At 40.7% G+C, this 21,571-nt stretch overlaps 1 protein-coding gene across 3 annotated transcripts in view; it reads left to right on the forward strand.

Moving 5' to 3' along the window:
• Positions 1 to 21,571, forward strand: part of grik2 (glutamate receptor, ionotropic, kainate 2) — a 346,843-nt gene that overhangs the window by 245,879 nt on the left and 79,393 nt on the right. For all 3 annotated transcript variants that reach the window (XM_084942889.1, XM_084942892.1, XM_084942890.1), the window contains exons 11-12: positions 6,432 to 6,638; positions 14,234 to 14,457. In XM_084942889.1, the coding sequence (XP_084799015.1) occupies positions 6,432 to 6,638; positions 14,234 to 14,457 (431 nt within the window). The remainder of the gene's footprint in view (positions 1 to 6,431; positions 6,639 to 14,233; positions 14,458 to 21,571) is intronic.

Raw genomic sequence — 21,571 nt, forward strand, 5'->3', positions numbered from 1 at the left:
GTTTCATTTGGAATCCATTGTGGTTGTGTATGGAGCCAAAAATGTTAGAATTGTGTTGATGTCCCAATATTTATGGACCTGACTGTATGTGTCTATTTTAAATATAATATAAATATATTACAAATTATTGAATTCCTTTTTTTATTTTCACCTTAAACTTTATTCTTGTATGAACAAATACTACTGCATGTCTTGACATTCCTGTCTCACTGATATTGATCACTATCTAGACAGTGCTTTCTGCTCTTTCATCAACATTACATCAGTATTCTTGCAGTCTTGCAGTCCAAGAGCCATGGTATGCTCTACTAGATGTATTACGTGCACAGTAATGTGTCCAGTGACATAACAGACAGTTGCAGTGCAGTTAAAAAAGACACATTCCTGTTTTTATTTTTGGGGTAGAGCACAGCTATGGGAGAGATGCAGACTGTTACTCTCAAATTCAAATTAATGATGGTGAATGTCAACCGCACCAATATGTGAATGCAAAAAGAATGAAGCTTTCAGTTTAAAGTTATGGTTTTGATTGATTTCTTGATGTACAGAATTCAGTTTGTGGTATTTAATGGGTTAGATGCTGATGGTCCAGCACAGTAGGACAACACAACTGAATCCCAGCAATGATAAGGGTTAGCGCATGACCCCCAAAGAAAAAAAAATCGATCTTACCGTGGCATTGAGATCTGACCTAAACGGAATGGAACACATGAACGTTAGCGGTAATGCATGACACAGGGAAAGGCATAACATGCATAAGCACCACATTACATTAGAAACTGGGTCTGGAGAGCAAAGGGTAGAGCAGCAGAATGAGCCTGTGACGATGCTCGAGGGCCACCGAAGGCCAGCTTGGTGGAGAGAAACTGAAATGAGATGTGAGGACAGACTAGAGGTAAGATAGAGACAATGGGCCTTTGATAGGCCCGGTGCTGATGTTCAGCAGGAGAGAGACAGAGAGTTTGCGGAAAGCCTGTAAGTTGGCAAAAGGAGTCCCAAGAGGAGAGGCTGCCTTAAGGGTTAGGGCCACTGAAGGCTAGAGCGCAGCAGAAAAGCAAGCGAACGATAAGAAACAGAAGAGAGAAGATTAAGGCCACTGATGGCCGACAGAGAACAGAGAGTCTGCAAAGGTGGAAAGTTGCGAAACAGGTGAGAGATAAGCTGCATTAGGTTTGGGGCAACTGCTGGCCAACAGAGAACAGAGAGTCTGCAAAAGGCTGAAAGTTGCATGACAAGAGAGAAAAGAGCCTGGGTTAAGGCATGGGGCCACTGATGGCCAATGGAGAGCAGAGAGAGTGTGATAGGGCTTGCAAAGAGGAGAGAGAGCACAGAGACTGCAAGGGCTGAGCGTTTGTCAAAGGTCAGGAGAGAAAGAAGAGCCTGTGTTAAGGTTGAAGGCTGTTGAAGGCCGGGACAGGACCAGAGCATGCAATAAGGCAGAAAGAACAAAGGGCCTGTGATAAAGCAAAAGGACGAACAAAGAGAGTCTGCATTAAGGTTCAAGGCCACTGTTAGCTAGGAGAGAGCACAAAGACTATAATGAGACTGAGAGCTGGCAGAACAGGAGAAAGGAGGGAGACTTTGATACCACCAACCAGCTATATCGTGACATGGAAGAAATTTTAGACTAGAGTGACTTAGAAACAGGAAAGCAGAATCACAGGTTAAGAAAACATGATTTGTTGAAATATACATATGGGGTGATGCAGGAATTGAAAAAGATGCAACAAGGAAAGGTCATTGATGACCCACAGTCCATTCGAGGACAAGAAGGAGTAACGTTCTGCATAACTGAAGCATCTTACCTTAAGATATCAAGCCTCCTGAGGTGACGTTGATGCAATTTAGCGCTATATAAATAAATGGGATGAAAAGGCTTGTATAGCTGCAGAGGCAGCACCACTTACCTATTTAGTGATGAGCTTTGACATTTCACCATGGAACAGTAAGACAGACATGGCGATTTACTAAATGATTTCTAATAGCAGATCCGTTTGTGGATGCATCTTTAGTTTGCAACCAGTGAAGAACGGAAAGTGTTACTGCATTGAGTCCAGAGAGGTGGTGCTATGATGGCACCCTGTGACTGTACATCAAGTGAAAGGAAGGAGGCCGAAGACTAGTGACTGTCAGAACCACTGTCCAGGATGAGAAAACAAACATCCATCAGTACATCAGGAAGATGGCCAGAACTGACTGCGTGACTTAGTGAATACTTCAGGAAGTTGAAGTCCAAGGAAGAAGATGAGCAAGGAGAAGAACTGTCATGGAAGGACAGGCCCATGCACGGTATGTACCACCAGCAAAAATAGGAAGTAGCTGACATCCAGAAGTCCTACCAGTAGCTAGACAGAGCTGGACTAAAATGGAATGTCTCTATGGATCTTGTGCTCAGAGCTTGCTCCTATGCTACCATGATTAGTGCCTCTGTGCTGTCTTCCAGTCCAGCTTTGTCCAGCCACTGGTAGGATTTCTGGATGTCAACAACTTCCTCTATCTGGTGGTGGTACATACCATGTAGGGGCCTGTCCTTCCATTAATGTTACTCCTCTTCCTCCTCTTTCTTGGGTTTCTGCTGTCTGAGGTATTCACTGAGCACGGGATTGGTTGGGGACATCTTCCTGATGTACCCGTGGATGTTCCTTGTCTCATCCTGTACTGTGGTTTTGACACTCACCAGTCCCCGGCCTCCTTTCTACCACTTAACGTACAGACACCGCAATGTCGTTCAGACTGGAGAAGTGTAGGGAATGCAGTCAGAACTGAGGGGATCAAACTACCAGAAGACAACATTGCAAACAGAGAGGACAGTAACAAGTACCTGGGCATCCCACAGGAAAATGGAAACCACAAAGAGGCCGCTAGGAAAGCTACCACCATCAAGTATCTGCAGAGGGTTCAGGCCAGTCCTGAGGAGTCAGCTGAACAGTAAGAACAAGATCCAGGCTATCAACACCTACACCCTGCCCGTGATCAGGTACCCTGTTGGGATAATAAGCTGGCCAAAGGAGGAGATAGACGCCACTGACATCAAGACAAGGAAGCTCCTTACCATGCATGTTTCACCCCAAGTGCAGCACACTGGTGGCGCGGGAACAGCAGCGGCCACTCAAGACCAAATGGTGCTGTTTTTGTGCTTTTGTGCTTTCTATCGAATTTTCATGATGACCTCTGAGCCACATGGACACCAGAACAATCGGTGTTACCAACGGCAAACACTTCTAAATTACAAGCATCACACAAAAACTGACCCGGAACTACTGGAAGCGCTGAGCGTCCTCGGGTCGCTGTGGAAACCGGGCCTTCTGTCCTCTCATCGTCTGATGCTGGTGGCCAGTGGACAGGTTGCCGAAAGCGCTGCGTGAGGAAGCGGAAGTGCATCAAGCGTGGTGCGGTCCGTAATAGGCTAAGAGCAAATCCAAGCCAACCTGTTCTTCCATCCATCTTCCTCTCAATAAACTGGAGTACATCCGACTCCAGCGGACCACGCAGCGGGAATTTAGAGACGTCTTTTTTATCACAGAAACATGGCTCAGCGACAGAGTCCCTGAAAAAACTGAAAACTGAAGAGTGCCTGCCTGAAGGGCTACCAGGGATTTTGAAATTTTGCAAGCCCTGAGACAGCAAGTTACTTTTGCACAATACTCAGCATTTCGCACATTTCCATTGCACTGTCTTGTGTCTGTATCCTCCAGGGTCTCGGAGGAGCGCTGTCTCATTTCACTCGGTACTGTACCACTGTACATGGTTGAAATGACAATAAAAGCCACTTGACTTGACTTGACTTGACTTGACTTGTATCCTAAGCGGTAGGAAGGAGGCCGGGGACTGGTGAGTATCAGTACCACAGTCCAGGATGAAACAACAAAACATCCACAAGTACATCAGGAAAATGGCCACGACTGACTCTGTGCTCAGTGAATACCTCAGGCAGCAGAAACCCAAGAAAGAGTTGCAAGGGGAGGAACCATCATGGAAGGACAGGCCCTTGCACGGTATGTACCACCGCCAGATAGAGGAAGTGGCTGACGTCCAGAAATCCTATTGGTGGCTGGACTGAAAGACAGCACAGAGGCACTAATCATGGCAGCACAGGAACAAGCTCTGAGCACAAGATCCATAGAGGCTGGGGTCTATCACAACAGGCAAGACCCCAGGTGCAGGCTGTGTAAAGATGCCGCTGAGACAATCCAGCACATAACAGCAGGGTGTAAGATGCTAGCAGGCAGGGCATACATGGAACGCCATAACCAAGTGGCTGACATAGTATACAGAAACATCCGTGCCGAGTAAGCCCTGGAAGTCCCGAGGTAAAAATGGGAGACGCCCCCAAGGGTGGTGGAGAATAACCAAGCTAAGATCCTGTGGGACTTCCAGATACAGATACAGATACAGATGGACAAACTGGTGGTGGCTAACCAACTGGACATAGTAGTGGTAGAAAAGCAGAAGAAGATAGCCATAGTGATAGCCATAGTGATAGACATAGCGATACCGAATGACAGCAACATCAGGAAGAAGGAACATGAGAAGCTGGAGAAGTACCAAGGCACTCAGAGAAGAGCTGGAGAAGATGTGGAGGGTGAAGGTAACAGTGGTCCTAGTGGTAATCGAAGCACTCAGGGCAGTGACTCCCAAGCTAGGCGAATGGCTCCAGCAGATCCCAGGAAACACATCCACGATCTCTGTCCAGAAGAGCGCAGTCCTAGGAACAGCTCAGATACTGTGCAGGACCCTCAAGCTCCCAGGCCTCTGGTAGAGGACCCGAGCTTGAAGGATAGACGAGGGGCAAGAGAGGGATATATATATAAACTTTTATTCAACAATTCAACACGAAAAGTAATTACAAACATAGCTAGACAATAAGGCTAGTTACAAAAGATACATTTAAAACAGTGCAAAGCATGAAAGAAAATAACCTACAAAGTAAAAGAGGAAAAAAATAGAGAGAGAACTAATTTAGACTCGCTCCTATCACCCCGAAATGGTTCAGACTGGGCCTGGTTCTGCCGGAGGTTTCTTGCTGTTAAACTGGCCTTTTTCCTTCCCACTGTCGCCAAGTGCTTGTACAAAGTAGATTTTATGAATGTTGGGATTTCTCTCTGTTATTTTACAGCCTTCTCTTACAAAATAAAGCACATCGATGCTGGTGGCAGAGCAAGTCAGCCACTAATCAGAAGGTTGGTGGTTCGATCCCAGGCTGCCTGCTGGCTGCAATTGTGTGAATGACTGAATGTAGTGGAAAGTGCTTTGGGGTCCTTAGGGACTGAGTAAAGCACTATACAAATGCAGGCGATTTACCATTTTACCATTTAGCACAAGGGAACCAAGACACTAATCCAGAGATAAGAAAAATGGAGGAACAGACAGCGAAAGACGGAGAGAAGTAAAAAGTACAAATATTACACATTTAACAAAACACAAGATTGCAAAACTGAAATGCATGACAATAACAACTAAAAATTAAAAACAGAATTTTAATTCTGAGTGATTTCCATACAGTCTATTTGAATCAAACAGGAACAAAAACAATCAACAAAAACAAAACTCAGTACTTGAAATTTTAGAACAACAATGAATAATAAAAAATAAACCAAGAGTCAAATATATTACTAAGAATCCGAACTAGGAATCTAAAACAGCAAAACTGAAAACCCCAGGACCAAATCTAAGGAACGTGACAAACCATGTCAAAGCTATTAACAATTTTAATCTGATAAATACAACCTGCTTGGTGATATATTTTGCGATTTATTTGTCTGCGAGAAACAAGAAATGAGGGATATGCTGCACGAATGAGCATCTAAGGCTTAAAAAAGACAGATGGTGCATAAAGCAGAGGTGTAAAGAGGAGGAAGCAGGTGGAGGAGGAAACCGGGAGTGAGCTGTGGAGGGAGACGAGAAGGACATGGTGAAGGAGATGCTCAGTAGGCGGGAGGCAGAAAGGAAATGGTTTGAAAAAAGACAGCTTTCTCCAGCTGTTCATGTGAACAGAGGGTATGTGCCAGCTCTTGCTCTCTCCTTTTTGTGTCTGTCTATCAGCATCTCTTATCTTATTGTTAAAGCATGTGGAACCCTGAAAGCTGAGCTTGTGCCCAACGCCAGTCTGACGTGCCCGAGAGATGCACACAGTAACTGATATGAGGGGATTATCTCTTATTATGGTCATGCCTCACTTTGTACCAACCCCAACTCACATCACAGAACTGGGACGCCTGGAAAACACACACACACACACACACACACACACACACACACACACACACACACACACACACACACACAGCAGCTTTATATATGCTTTACCAACCTGGGGAGTTTATGTCAGGGTTTGCATGGCTCACATATCAGATGACCTATACACTTTATCTGTAGGTAAAAGATGGAAAGTGCTGCTAAGACTCATCCCTCCTCCCTATTTTGCCCAACAGGAAGAACCATACGTGATGTTCAAGAAGTCTGACAAACCACTCTATGGAAACGACCGCTTTGAGGGCTACTGCATTGATCTACTCAGAGAGCTGGCCAACATCCTAGGCTTTACTTTCGAGGTCCGCCTGGTGGAAGATGGAAAATATGGTGTCCAGGATGAGAACACAGGCCAGTGGAATGGCATGGTCAAGGAGCTAATGGATCATGTGAGTTTCTGCATTATTATTCAATCATTATAAAAGTGGTTCAGTCAATCAGTCAATCAAATTTAGTGATGCATTTTATTTATGGAGAACTTTCAGTTACTTAACCCTCATTCTATTGACATATTTAACATAAATGGACTACCAGCTCGTAATTTACTGTATAAACAATAGCAAAATAATAATAATAGCAACTCTTATTTGTTCTCATGGCATTATTAGTTCTGTAAATATGCCATCTAAAGAAAAAAAGATTTTGCAAAGTTAAAGTTAATTTGCATGTTTCGTAAAACAAAACGTATACTTATCTAAAGACAAGTATAAACAATCTTGGAGCTTATTTAAGGGACTTGTTTGTGATATCACTTAGTTTTTAGTCATTTTAACTAAACATTATTTGTATTTATATAATGAAACCAACTGGGGTCATAATGAGGCTAATATAAAATAACTGAAGTAAACACACAAACCTTAGTGACACTGTTGAAAGCTTTTTCCACATCTACAAACCACATGCAGACTGGTTGGGCAAACTCCCACACACCCTCAAACATACTGACCCTAACATACTATGGCCTTGTTCGTCCTTTAGTTGACTAACAGATGATCCAGTTACCCTGTGTTCTGTCTGTAATTGGAGCACATTTCCAGTAATACAGAGGCACCATCCCAGAGCTCTACACAATATTGCAGAGGCCCACCCACCAACCCAGGGATCAAACCACCAACCTTCTGATTAGTAGATGACCTGCTCTACCACCTGAGCTACAGCCACTCCAACCGTAATGGTCAGCCCTTGTCCTCAGACTCTGCTTCCTGTACAGAAGATGTTTCAGTGGGATGAATGAGGTCATCAATATCTCCTTCCACTGCTCATCTACAGGTCCTTCTCAAAAAATTAGCATATTGTGATAAAGTTCATTATTTCCTGTAATGTACTGATAAACATTAGACTTTCATATATTTTAGATTCATTACACACAACTGAAGTAGTTCAAGCCTTTCATTGTTTTAATATTGATGGTTTTGGCATACAGCTCATGAAAACCCAAAATTCCTATCTCAAAAAATTAGCATATCATGAAAAGGTTCTCTAAACGAGCTATTAACCTAATCATCTGAATCAACGAATTAACTCTAAACACATGCAAAAGATTCCTGAGGCTTGTAAAAACTCCCAGCCTGGTTCATTACTCAAAACCGCAATCATGGGTAAGACTGCCGACCTGACTGCTGTCCAGAAGGCCATCATTGACACCCTCAAGGATAAGACACAGAAAGAAATTCCTGAACGAATAGGCTGTTCCCAGAGTGCTGTATCAAGGCACCTCAGTGGGAATGTGGGAAGGAAAAAGTGTGGCAGAAAACGCTGCACAACGAGAAGAGGTGACCGGACCCTGAGGAAGATTGTGGAGAAGGACTGATTCCAGACCTTGGGGGACCTGCGGAAGCAGTGGACTGAGTCTGGAGTAGAAACATCCAGAGCCACCGTGTACAGGCGTGTGCAGGAAATGGGCTAAAGGTGCCGCATTCCCCAGGTCAAGCCACTTTTGAACCAGAAACAGACCCAACACTCTGGATGAGCTTAAGGCCGCTGTCGAAGCATCCTGGGCCTCCATAACACCTCAGCAGTGCCACAGGCTGATTGCCTCCATGCCACGCCGCATTGAAGCAGTCATTTCTGCAAAAGGATTCCCGACCAAGTATTGAGTGCATAACTGAACATAATTATTTGAAGGTTGACTTTTTTTGTATTAAAAACACTTTTCTTTTATTGGTTGGATGAAATATGCTAATTTTTTGAGATAGGAATTTGGGGTTTTCATGAGCTGTATGCCAAAACCATCAATATTAAAACAATGAAAGGCTTGAACTACTTCAGTTGTGTGTAATGAATCTCAAATATGTGAGTCTAATGTTTATCAGTACATTACAGAAAATAATGCACTTCATCACAATATGCTAATTTGTTGAGAAGGACCTGTATATCCTCAGCTGAAGTCAGCAGCACCCCACCACTACTATACACAGTAAAAGTAGAGCGCTTGCCTGACGGTTGGCTAGAATCACTTTAAGGCAGACCAAAGGCATTGTTTGATGGCCTCACCGAGCTCCTCGCACACCCGAGATTTTACTTCTGCTACCACACAAACCACGAGCATTGCCTCCCACATGATAACCAAGCTGTAGTAGGACTTCTTCAGCTTGAAGGCTCCTTTATTCTCCAGTGCCCACTGTCTGGTTCATGGACTGACACCATGACAGGCATCAACCATCTTTGCAGCTGCATAATAGAATAGAATAGAATAGAATAGAATAGAATAGAATAGAATAGGATAGAATAGAATAATCCTTTAATTGTCCCACAAGGGGAAATTTGGTTGTAACAGCAGCCAAAAAGACACATATACAAACAAACAGTACACAGGACACAGAACAGAAACATACACAATTTTTCTTACATATTTACATCAAGGACAGTGGTTACTATAAACAGAGTACTGTACAGTTATTAAATTAAATAAAATTAACTACAGATAAGAGGCAAACCCAGGTTGTAGTGCGAATCAGTTGGTTAAATTATTGCAGTTACAGCGCAGATGTAAACATCTATGATTGTTGGGAGCAGTTCTGATTGTACAGTCTGACAGCTGCAGGGAGGAAGGACCTGCGGAAACGCTCCTTCACGCATCGAGGATGCAGCAGTCTGTCACTGAAGCAGCTCTGCAGTTCAGCAACATTTACATGCATGGGCTGGGAGACTCTGTCCATCAGAGATGTTATTTTGGCCAGAGTCCTTCTGTCTCCCACCACCTGCACTGGGTCCAGGGTGCATCCCAGAACAGAGCTGGCCTTCCTGAGCAGCCTTAGCAATGGAGGTGCAGAACATGGTCCATTTGGACTCAGTGTCTCCATATGATGTGAAGGCATAGTGGCTCTACTCTGAGCCCCTCCCAAACTCCTCATCCCATGCTAAGGGAGAGCCCATCCACCCTTGAGAGAAAGCTTATTTTCACCCCTTGTATCTGTGATCTCATTCTTTTGCCTTTGAAAGAATATATATATATATATATATATATATATATATATATATATATATATATAATATTGTTAATAACAAGATCATCCTGAACTTAATGGATTTATGGTGTTTATCAACAACGATGCTCCTTGCTCATAGGGGGTCGTATGATTGTTGGGTTTTTCTCTGGATGTATTATTGTAGGGTCTACCTTACAATATAAAGTGCCTTTAGGCGACTGTTGTTGTGATTTGGGGCTGTATAAATAACACTGAAATGAATTGAATTGAATCTGAGAGACAGACGCCCTCCATACTTTTAAGATTAGTCTTAAAACTTTCCTTTTTGATAAAAACTTATAACGAGGGCTAAACTCTCCCTTAATTATGCTGCTGAGGGACTTCCCATAATTCACTGGACATTTCTTGTTGACTCTGTTGCATGTGATTAGAGTTTGTCTTCTCTCTGCCATAGTTTGTGTTTGGTTCTTTCTCTCTGTGTTTGTCTTCCCTCACGCCTCAACCTTAATGGCAAATAGCTGCCTCAGTCTCTTTCTGTTAAATGGGACTTTTCCCTTCCCACTGTTGCCAAGTGCTTAGGTATTGTCAGATTATTATTTTTTCATGACGTAATATTTTACTTTACAATGTAAAGTACCTTGAAGAAACAGTTGTTTTGAGCTGGTACTATAAATTTAAATTGAACTGACGTGGGCTAGATTGGATTGTAGTCAGTTAAATAGTCAGTTGACTTTTTTGACAATAATTCATTGATTAGCTAAAATAAGTGGTTTGTTGATAAGATAAAAACTAATTTATCAAATGTAGGACAAGTGCCATAGCCAATCACTACATTGGGTGTTGTCTTTGCTTTTGTGACTTCTTTAAACTGTGGAATTCGTTTCCAGCCAAATGCTGGAAATAACCTAAATTTCACTGAAGTGAGGAGTATTACAGACTCACCAAGAAGGAAAGTGAAAAATGAAAACAGAAAGAGAACAACAAGCCCAATTTGACAGGACAGTGATGCAAGAAGAGCATAGATTCATCTGTGAGTTGTTTCCCCTATAGAGCTTATTAAAAACATACACACAACCACCCACAATCTGCTCACAGTGTAGAGCATTACACCTAACAAAATCCCAGTTAGGATGAACTGCATGGGCAGAAAAATGGAAGAGGCTGCTTGCCCAATAGTCGATATCTGACCTCATTAGAAGCAGCACCCATAAGGGGTCAAGGCTCCTTTAACTTATTCACAGCTCTCCTCTCTCCTCTGTTCTGCTTCTCTTCTTGATCAGTGCAGTGCGAGATTGTCGTGACAGATATTTTCATGGTCAAAGGGCCCATTTCTCTGCAAGTTGTGAGTCTTGTGCAAGCTTGAGTTAGACAGAAAGTGACTGCAGTAGACAGGGTCTCAAAAGACCAGGAAGTGTACGCTGAGAGAGAAGCTTACTTGAGGATGACGTGCTAAATTGAGCTGAACAAAGTAGAAAAGTCCAGTCAAATGAATTGAGACAAACTACTGATTTGATGTTCTAAAGTTTTATATTTAGAAATAAGTAGAAAACTTGTGGTATTTCTAGAGAAAACTTAATCTTATTAGGAAATAGTAATAGGAAAACAACTGAAGGCTTTTCAGTGAGTTTTTTGGACTTCCTGATAATAATGAATTACAGTCGTCCAGCCTGGAAGTAATAAATGCATGAACTAGTTTTTCAGTGTCACTCTGAGACAGGATATTTCTAACTTTAGAGATGTTGCACAAATGGAAGAAAGCAGTCTTACATATTTGTTTAATATGTGCGTTGAAGGACATGTCCTGGTCAAAAATGACTCCAAGGTTCCTCACAGCGTTACTGGAGGCCAAGGTAATGCCATCCAGAGTAAGAATCTGCTTAGATACCATATTTCTAAGATTTTCAGGGCCGAGTACAATAACCTCAGTTTGATCTGAATTAAGAAGCAGAAAGTTAGCGGCCATCCAGGTCTTTATGTCTTTAAGACATTCCTGCAGTTTAACTCGTTGGTGTGTGTTATCTGGCTTCATGGACAGATAGAGCTGGGTGTCATCTGCATAGCAGTGTAAATGTATGCTATGTCTTCTAATGATGCTGCCTAAGAGAAGCATGTATAATGTAAACAGATCCTAGCACTGAACCCTGTGGAACTCTATAATTAACCTCAGCGTGTTTGTATTTGTTGTTACCTGGCCCTTACTAAGAGATTCAGATTTTTCAGAATTTATCTGATGTAGCGCTCGGCTCATACAAAATAATTATTGTGTCATTTTAACATCCATGTAGATGCTGAAAATGAGAGCATCAACATGTCACTTCATCTGTTATTAAACTCAGTTGGCTTCTCTCAAAATGTGAAAGAACCCATCAAAATGCACAGAAAGTGATCATTAAACAATATTCCCTGAAAACCCTCTGTTGTCTGATCAATTCTAGTTTTACATTTATAATAATGGATTACACAGCAGTAGGGAATACATTTCATCATGGCAGATGTTACAGTAGTTTATTATCTTGTTAATAATTTTACATCTTCACTGCGTACGACTCTGTGGCTTCTCTGAAAAACAAGTTAGAAGTTCTCCTTGATAAAACTCTTAAATGCACATTTTAAAGTAGATAACTTGTAAGCTAGATAAAATGACATCTCACCAATTTAGAAAAAATAGTTTGTTGCTCTGTAACATAACATTGTTGCTCCGTTAAGCTAGAACATCTTACTATTCATCACTGATTAAGGAAAATAAGAACAACCCTATGGTTTCTCTTCAGCACTGTAGCCAGGCTGACAAACAGTCAGAGCTCTGTTGAGCCTTTAACATTGATTTAATGTTAACTAGTAATGACTTCATGAACTTCTTCACAAATAATGTTTTAACCATTAGAGAAAGAAAATATTCCTGATCATCTCACAGATGTGTATTTATATGCAGCTACGAAATGTTCAGTTTAAGAGTTGGGTCGGGATCAAGGATAATCCCAAATCAACGGGCATTTCCATGAAATGTTCAAATCCCCAACCTGTAAAACAGTGATGTTACTGCATTAACACAATAAATATGAGTGGCCATAAAAGAAATAAAATCAGAACTATTTTTGGTATGGCAATTCTTTCACAGTATTCTTCATTTTTATATCTATCATGACTTCTTTTTTATGGTTTTATGTCTTTTTTCAAGGGTCATTATTATAAATGCACATGTGTAGTAGTTTATATTGATCATACTACATATTATTATTCAAGGACAAGGCCTACTAGAGGATGTTGGGCCCCTATGTCACCCTGAAGTTTGTCAGTCAGAGACATTTACATCAGTGGCCTGTTGGAGGTCATTTTGTAGGGATTGGAGAGTGCTCATCCTGGTCCTCCTTCTACAAACGAGCAGATACAGGTCCTGCTGATGGACATTCGATGGCCCTCTCCTTGTCTCCTGGAATCTCCTCCGTGCTCTTGAGACTGTGCTGGAAGATGCAGCAAACCTTCTGGCAATGGCATGGCTTGACGTGATATTCTGATTGAGTTGGACTAGCTGTGCAACATCTGTAGGTTACCTCATTCGAGTCAGCCAGCCGAGTCAAAAGCACAGAAAAGACGACGAGGGAAACAATATCAGCATCCTCCAATTGTAAAACCATTCCTTGTCGTCTTAAAGTTGCCCCTCTAGAGGATCTTTTGTTCATTTTTCACTTACTGATTGTGATTATTTCAGTATTTACTGATATCTCACTAATGTTTAATAGTGAGCAGTTTTTCATTGATTTGCAGTGAAACTTCAGGTACACAGAAACCATGGGACCAAAATATTTTCTAGAACATAACAGAGCCTCCGGTTTTGTTTTGCTGTTTTGTTTGATTTTGTTTGTTGTTTTTTAATAGTGTGAATGGATTCACAGATGCATGTTATCATAGACTTCCATCTATCAGCAGTGAGCTCAGTCTATTTATCCTTAAGTGGCAACCTTCATAATACAAAAAGGATATGTCTTTGAGGAATGAGCTACTTGACCTTGTTGTGGATGTTTAGAATTTAGAGTCACAATGCAGCCTGAGATTTATGAACTGTCAACACCAACATAGCTTTCACCTAAGATGTAGTGGTGTGATTTTCCTGTCTATTTCTGTAGCACATTTGCTGTCTAAGAATGGTTTCCAAACAATATAATATGTGTAAACTTTGGAAACAAGCATTAATATTTTAATTTAAAAAATAAATCAATAATGATATTTTTATAAGCTAACATGTTGCAGCATCTTAACCAAGTGTCCTCACATCCGCAGGGTCTTTATTTTGTCTACACTGACACAAGGAGGAAGCAGACAGAGGAAATAACTGAATGTTTTGATTTAGTTTCCAGAAAGCAAAAAGTGAATTTAATTACGGAGGTGTTCTTGATGGGTGGAAAGATAAAGAGGGTTTTAAATTTCTAGCTAAGTGCCTCAAGACAGACTCTGTAGTGTGTAAAGACCCTGTTTGCTTAATTTGATTGCCTCTAAGTTCCTCCCGTACCCATAACTTATAGCCTATTCCTCTTTCCTTTTATGTTTCCTATTGACAGAAAGCTGATCTTGCAGTGGCTCCGCTCACCATCACATATGTGCGCGAGAAGGTTATCGACTTCTCCAAGCCCTTCATGACGCTGGGTATAAGTATACTGTACCACAAGCCCAACGGGACCAACCCTGGGGTCTTCTCCTTCCTCAACCCCCTCTCGCCTGATATCTGGATGTATATTCTGCTGGCTTACTTGGGTGTCAGTTGTGTGCTGTTTGTCATAGCCAGGTAACATGTTACTAAAGTGATTCAAATGATTGTAGCTTCACACACAGTCACACACACAGTTAGCTACAACTGCTCAGTCTTGTCCCACTAACGAGATCATTTCTGTAATTACAGAATCGAGAGCATGCAGTCACTTAGAAGGAGTGCTCACACTAATCAGTGGTCAAAGTTTGGACTTGACATCATTGCTGTGCAATGTGTTTAATACAGTTTAACCAGCAAGGATCACATGCTGGTACACGGGTACCACTGTTAGACATTTGTAACAAAATGTTTCCTTTCACACTGTCATTTAATGTGGCTGCTAGTCTATAAGTGGCCTGGATCTGCTCACACTGATGCCAGTACATAAGTTTCAAACACACACAGAACCACTTCAGAAAGGAAAGCTGTACGTTGATCAGCCTGTGTGCATGTGTCTGAGAGGGTGGCAAAGAGATTGTGCATTCATATATGTGCATATGTGTGATGTGTCGAGCTAGATGTGAAGGCTGCTGCCCTCTCCCACCTTTTCCTCACTCTCCCCAGTGTCTCGCAGATCATGTAGTATTTGCTTTTCTCTTAATTCCTTCACCTTGCTTCAAATGTGACAATTTCTTAGCTAGTTTTGTCTCATATTTTCCAGTTACAACCCATAATAGTTTCAGTCGAATCTGATGACAAGCTCATCTGTAGTTTCTCTGCTGCCTCTGCTCCATCGCTGAATATGTAAAAAGCAAGAGCTAGTTTAATCTTTTCTAACCAGACAGAGATCCTAGGTGTTGTTCCTGAGATCCAGAGGAGCTGCTGGAGCCACTCACTCAGCTTGGGGGTCAATGAACCAACTGCTCCAATCACTTTTGCCTTCACCCTCCACATCTGCTGATGCTCTTTTCTCAGACCTTGGTACTTCTGGAGTTTCTTGTACTCCTTTTTCCTGTTGGTGCTATCACTCGGTGCAGCTGCATGTATCACCACAGATGTGCTGGATTGTATCAGGGGCATCTCTGCACAGCCTGGGCTCTTGCCTGGTGCAACACTTGGTAGACCCAAGCCTTTCTTGATCTTGCACTTGTTCTGTGCTCATGGATGATCTTTGTTTCGGCCTTCTTCTTTCCACTTAGGGTATAGTCCCGAGGTGCTGAATTTGGGGTGAAACCCTCTGTGCATGGTAAGGAGCTTCCATCTCCTCTTTAGTCCATCTTATTATCCCAGGAGAATGTCTGATAGCTGGCAGCCTGTAGGGGTTGATAGCCCAGATGTTGTTCTTCCCATTCAGCTGATTCCTCAGGCTTTGCTAGCAGCCTCTTCATGGAACTCATTTGCCTGTAGGATTCCCAGTTACTTGAAGCTGTCCTTGATATCTGCAATGTTACCTTCTGGTAGTGCAATTCCCTCGGTTCTGACTACTTTCCTTCTCTTAGTTACCATCCGACTACATTTCTCCACTCCAAATGATATTCAGATTGTTCCATTCCGTAGTCGGTATCCGTAGCCACTCTTCTAAATTATCTCACTTCGGGGGTTCAGGCCTATGCCGAACAGCAGTGGGGACAGAGCATCTCCATCTCCAAAATACGCACTTGATGGTGACTTGTGCAGCTGGCTTGAAGTTGGCCTCCAGTGTTGTTATTGAACTTGCTGAACTATCAAACAGTTTTAGAACTTTTTGGATTGTTACAAATCCTGAAATCACATTTATGATACAGAATAATTTGTTAATTTGTGGATTTCTTTCGTAAAATAATCTTTTATAACTGAACACTTGAAAATTAAAATAAAATACAGTAAAATGAAATAAACAAAATCAGCTGCTTGTATAAGATGTTCTGCTCTAAAATGTAAAAAGTACTCTAATTGTTAAAAGGAATGTACTGTTCTGTACTGTGAAAGCCTGATGTGAACCCAGTGCAGGCTGCAGTCCTTTGGTCTCTTCTCCTTAGCGCTCTACTCGATGAATGTCTTAAAAATAGATTTTTTCGACTTGTGTTTTAAAGCAAGTTTATCTTTAACAATGCTGTGCAGCTCTACCTGATTTAGTAGCTGTAATTCAGACACACACGTAAGTAAGTAATAATGTATGAGATACAAGCGACATATGATACTTATGCAGCAGGTAATTTAGATAATTTAGGACTACTTAACACAATAATACATACAGTGGGATCACAGACATATCATTTTCAAATCCTTGTAATGTATTACTTAAATTCTTCTATTTTTGCATGACATAAACTGGCAGTAGCTCAAGTTTAAAGAAAGATTGGTCATGATATATTAAATTTGTGTTTAACCCGATATCACGGCAAAGCGTGTATTAGACATGCTGGTCCACCATGCGGTCGTCAGCCTCTCTTATGCATGAAAAGGACACGCATGCTTAAGTTGCAGTAAGCTGTAGTACCAGCAGAGGGAGATATTTTATTTCAAGCCAACATGAAATAGTCATGGGAAATGTTTAAAGAGACATTACTAACACATTTCTATCTAAATACACATCAGTGTCTTTACATGTAAATGTAGTGTGTATTTGTTTAAACAGATTCTTTCAAAGACTGAAGTAGGCCAGTGCTCTTTGAAGGTTCACCAGTTTGATCTGGTTGATTGTCCTCGTGGTTGCTATTTGGAGCCCGGTGAAGTAAAAAGAGAAAGGGAAGTTTGTGTTAACTGTAAAACTTTTGGGAGACACACCAGCCTTCTTGCACCTTGTTCCATGACCCAACAGTTTTACCGTTAATAAACGTGTTTTCCAATGTTACTGGCGTTATGATCACACAAGAGAATATAAAGCAGCAACTGTCATCTAAGTTGGCTCAGAATATGCACCTATCTGTATTTATCATTACAGTAAGCATGTGCTTGGTAAGTGTATAAATGTCCCCCTCAATTTATTCCGTCTTTTCTCCTGTATACACAACTGCATGCTGGGCTACAGCTGCATGGTTTGGCTGTAGACTGTAAGACATTCGAGTCTTACAAAACTTTGTGAAATGGGAAATTGAAAAGAAATATTATGTAGAGTGAACAGAAAATTTTGGGAATGTGTCCCAATTATGTGATTTAAAAAAAATATGTGTTTATTAAACACTATTAATTATTATGTTAGTTCTTTTATTGTAATAGATCAGCCACAACAGTATAATTGGTGAAAGGTAAATTAAAGTTCACCATCCATTTATTCAAAAATGAATAAATAAACAAATTCATTTCTCTTGACAAAACTAACCTTACCCAGCTAATATAACACACAATGGCTACAGACACCCCGTGGGGGAAGCATGGCCAGGTTAAGCTGGATAAGCTGCCAAGCAAAACTCTACATCCCTCCCTGTGCATCTCTGCCTCACTACCCCAGTAAAGAAAAGAGCAGAGAAGTCATAAATAGCAACAGATATGATATATCATTAGTCAGATACAGCACAATAAGAGAAGCTGGGTTGGACCTACACTGTGTCAGCTGAGCAACCAGAGAGGGCTGGCACTGAGATCAGCTGATCTGCCAGTGTCCTAGTTGGGTTCAACTGTGGGGTGTGCCAGAGTTCATGGCATCCCCAATACATGTAGTTTTAATGTTGTGGTTGATTGGTGAATATTTTGAATGTCTTCTCACTCACTTTCTGCTTTCTGTAGTATATAGTCATTTACATGAGTTTTGCTTCCTTTATTTGTTTTAGATTATTTCTTAATGTGATTTGTGTCTTTACATCAATTCAAATGAGGTAAGGATACTTTTTGGCTGCACCCCTTTCAGCGGTTAGTTTTTCACATTTCATTTGCCAGAGTTTTGTGCTGGAAGCTGTTATTGACTCAGTTCCTACGGGGGTAGCCATACAAATGAGGTAAATGTCATTTACTTTAGATTCTTACCACACGATTTGAGAAGACGTGTCTTTCCAAAAAGATCCAGTTGATCTAAGTAGCTCACAGACTCATTCAAATAGGGAATAGTGAAAAGGGAAAAACGTATTGGAATTATATCCATAATATTGCCCTTACTGATGTTTTTAATTGGTACTATAAAATTTATATTTGGTACTATAAAAAACTGAAACAAACAGAAATGTACCAAATTGTCACCTTTGTGTAGCTCATTCAACTCTCTGCATTAGTTGTGGATTTTGATTGTAAATGTAAATTGACTGGTGCTCGTGGTCATTTATCTGTTAAATGATGAGATGACACTCATTTCAGTCAACACTGTAAAACACAGGGTCTTAAAAGGCAAAATATTACAAGCAAGACCCACAGCTGAGTTTCATTGCTAATATATATTTGTGTGTGTATGTGTGCACACTTATACATCAAACCAAAGATCCGACTGTTACTTATACTTGTGGGGACCAACAGTTCCTTCCAGGCCCCACAAGTTTGGAGGCATCTCTGAGGCTCAAAATCTGGGTTTAGTGTCAGGTTATAATTAGGTTTAGACTAAGGGTTCATGTTGATGGTTAGGGTAAGCAGCTAGGCAAAGCATCATGTCAATTGGATGTCCTCACTCAGATATAAAAAGCAAGTTGTGTGTGTGTGTGTGTGTGTGTGTGTGTGTGCGTTTGTGTGTGAGAGTGAGAGAGAGAGAGGAAGAGAGAGCCTACACATTACCAGTGTTGGGCAAGTTACTTTGAAAAAGTAATTAATTATAGTTACTAATTACTTCTTCAAAAAAGTAACTGAGTTAGTAACTGAGTTACAAGATTCTAAAAGTAATTAATTACTTGAAAAGTAACTATTGCGTTACTTAAAAAAAAAAGTTTAACCCTGGGGTCCAGGGTATAATTGGCCATTTTAACTACTTCTGATGTTTCCTCCACATTTCACCTTTCACCTACATTTCCTTTGGCTTGTTTGGTCTCATCCTTTTCAGCACAACCTCACGTGTCTGAATTTACAGTCATGTTTTCATTTTGACAAACTGTGTTAACACAATTGATCTAAAATCAGACAAAAGACATAAAATCCAAGTAGAAAAAGTTATATTTTGTACTGTAACAGCCACAAACATGTTTATTGAATCATAACTTTAAATGTAAATATAAATTGTCAATTTTAAAATCATACGCACAAGTTTTGCAAACAATGTTATTTGCAGCCATTTATATTTTACCCTTTTTTTTGTAACTATTTCAAACTATTTACAGAACAATCAGCTGTTCTTCAATAAGATGCCACAAATTATTTGTGCCACTCCAAAAAAATAATTTCTGTCCACTATAAAGGAAACATCACAGCCTGATACCTGCAGGCCTGACAGCAGCAGGTGTGTCACTCCTGTTTCTACCTGGAGACAGCAGTCGCCTCATTGTTCTGACACACAACACAAAATTATCCACAACACTACACACTAACTACACAAGACAACAAATTAACTACACACTCCAAACACGCTAAAGGTCACAAGTCTCTCACATCTCAAAACTCTTTTTCTGCTGTCTCTCTCTCTCTCTCTCTCTCTCTCTCTCTCTTGCTGTCACTCCTAAATCTTCCCCCTCTTCCTAAACAACCAAATGTCATGTTGCCATATCATCATTTTTGATTGGTTGATGTGGTGCATTTTTCCACCAGAAAAGCAGCTGTTTTTTAAAAAAAAAAAAAAAATATATATATATATATATATATATATATATTTTTTTTTGTCATAAGCAGAGAGGTCTCGCTGCGCTGTCCTTAGACAGTAAACGTGACAAAACTATTGAGGAAAAACAGGCATATATATTGTTTATCATGACTCTGGTTTTACGTGGCCACACAGTTTATAAACTGGTATATGTCACCTTGTTGCTTTGTCTTTAAGTGGTCATGTGATTGGCTTACCACGACTACTTTATTCTTCCTCAGTCAAACAGCAGCACTCATGCCATTGTTTTGTCCCCTTAGCTCCAGGTTTTGTGCCAGAAAGTGATTGTCTGTCTGCAGGAGCGCGCAGCTGCTTAAAGCTGTAGCGCCCAGATTACTTACAGCTACTTCCGTGCAACTGATATACGATGCAGTAAGCTGAACACAGCTTCAACCATCTGTTTGTTGAAAAAATAGTAACGCGACCGCATTTTCTTGTTAGTAACAGCAACGGCGTTGTAACAATGGAAATAGTAATTAGTTAGATTACTCGTTACTGAAAAAAGTAGCGCCGTTACTTGTAACGCTGTTATTCCCATCACTGCACATTACACATTTAATGTTGTATGCTTGTGTTTTATTCTGTGTATCACTGTTTGGTCCAGTGGCTGAAGTATGAGTGCTACGCTGCCAAACAGACAGTAATAGGACTGAAATTACAGTGGTAGAAGCAGAGCAGCTTTCTTTTCCAGCTATAGGCTTAATTTACATGAATGCACAGCTGAACTATGACTGTGTTGTTCTGACACCTGCCCTGTTTCCTCCTGTTACATGTGTCAGTGTAACGGTATGTTATCCCCTGTATGTTTGTCTTAATGACATAAAAAGCATTTCCACTGCTTCTGGTGCAGGTGATAAAACATATAGTACATCTCTTCTAAATCTCATCTGTTAGCCATTTGTTACATTTTGGAGAACAAAGTTGCCACATCCTCAGCATCCTGACCAAAATGTTTCCGCAGAACAATTACAAACAGAGACATAAAATCATGTGTCCATAATCTGTCCGTATTTTGCAGTATGTCTCTCATCTAAACTCTGTAACTATGACTCATGATTTGACTTCTAATTCTTGTCTGTATTTTCAAAAGTACAATATTTCTGCCTGTCATATCAAAGCATAATTGACTTTAGTCTTTTCATGATAACATTTATGTTAATATGTGCTCATATTAAAGTCACTCCTCAGCATCCCACAGTCCTATATGGATATTAGATTTAAATTAAAGTGACTACTAAGAAAAGTGAATTTTACCAGTTTTAAACTCTTAACATCCACCATGTAACCCAACAGCATTAGCTTTTTCTGGTTTGCAGTCGAGCCTTCTTTTGTAAGTGTTCGTATCTGATTCATTCCTGATTTGTGAAAATGAAATAAAGTGAGGTGAACCAACAAACAGCATAGAATGTTAAACTAACAAAATAATTAGAAACCCAAAATACAGATGACTCACTTAGTATATAATTGTTCCTTTTGTGGTGAAGTACCCTCTAAGGCAGGGGTGTCGAACTCCAGACCTCGAGG

This window comes from Perissodus microlepis, chromosome 11 (genome assembly GCF_051167445.1).
Source record: "Perissodus microlepis isolate ML-2025 ecotype Zambia chromosome 11, ASM5116744v1, whole genome shotgun sequence".
NCBI classification, from domain to species: domain Eukaryota; kingdom Metazoa; phylum Chordata; class Actinopteri; order Cichliformes; family Cichlidae; genus Perissodus; species Perissodus microlepis.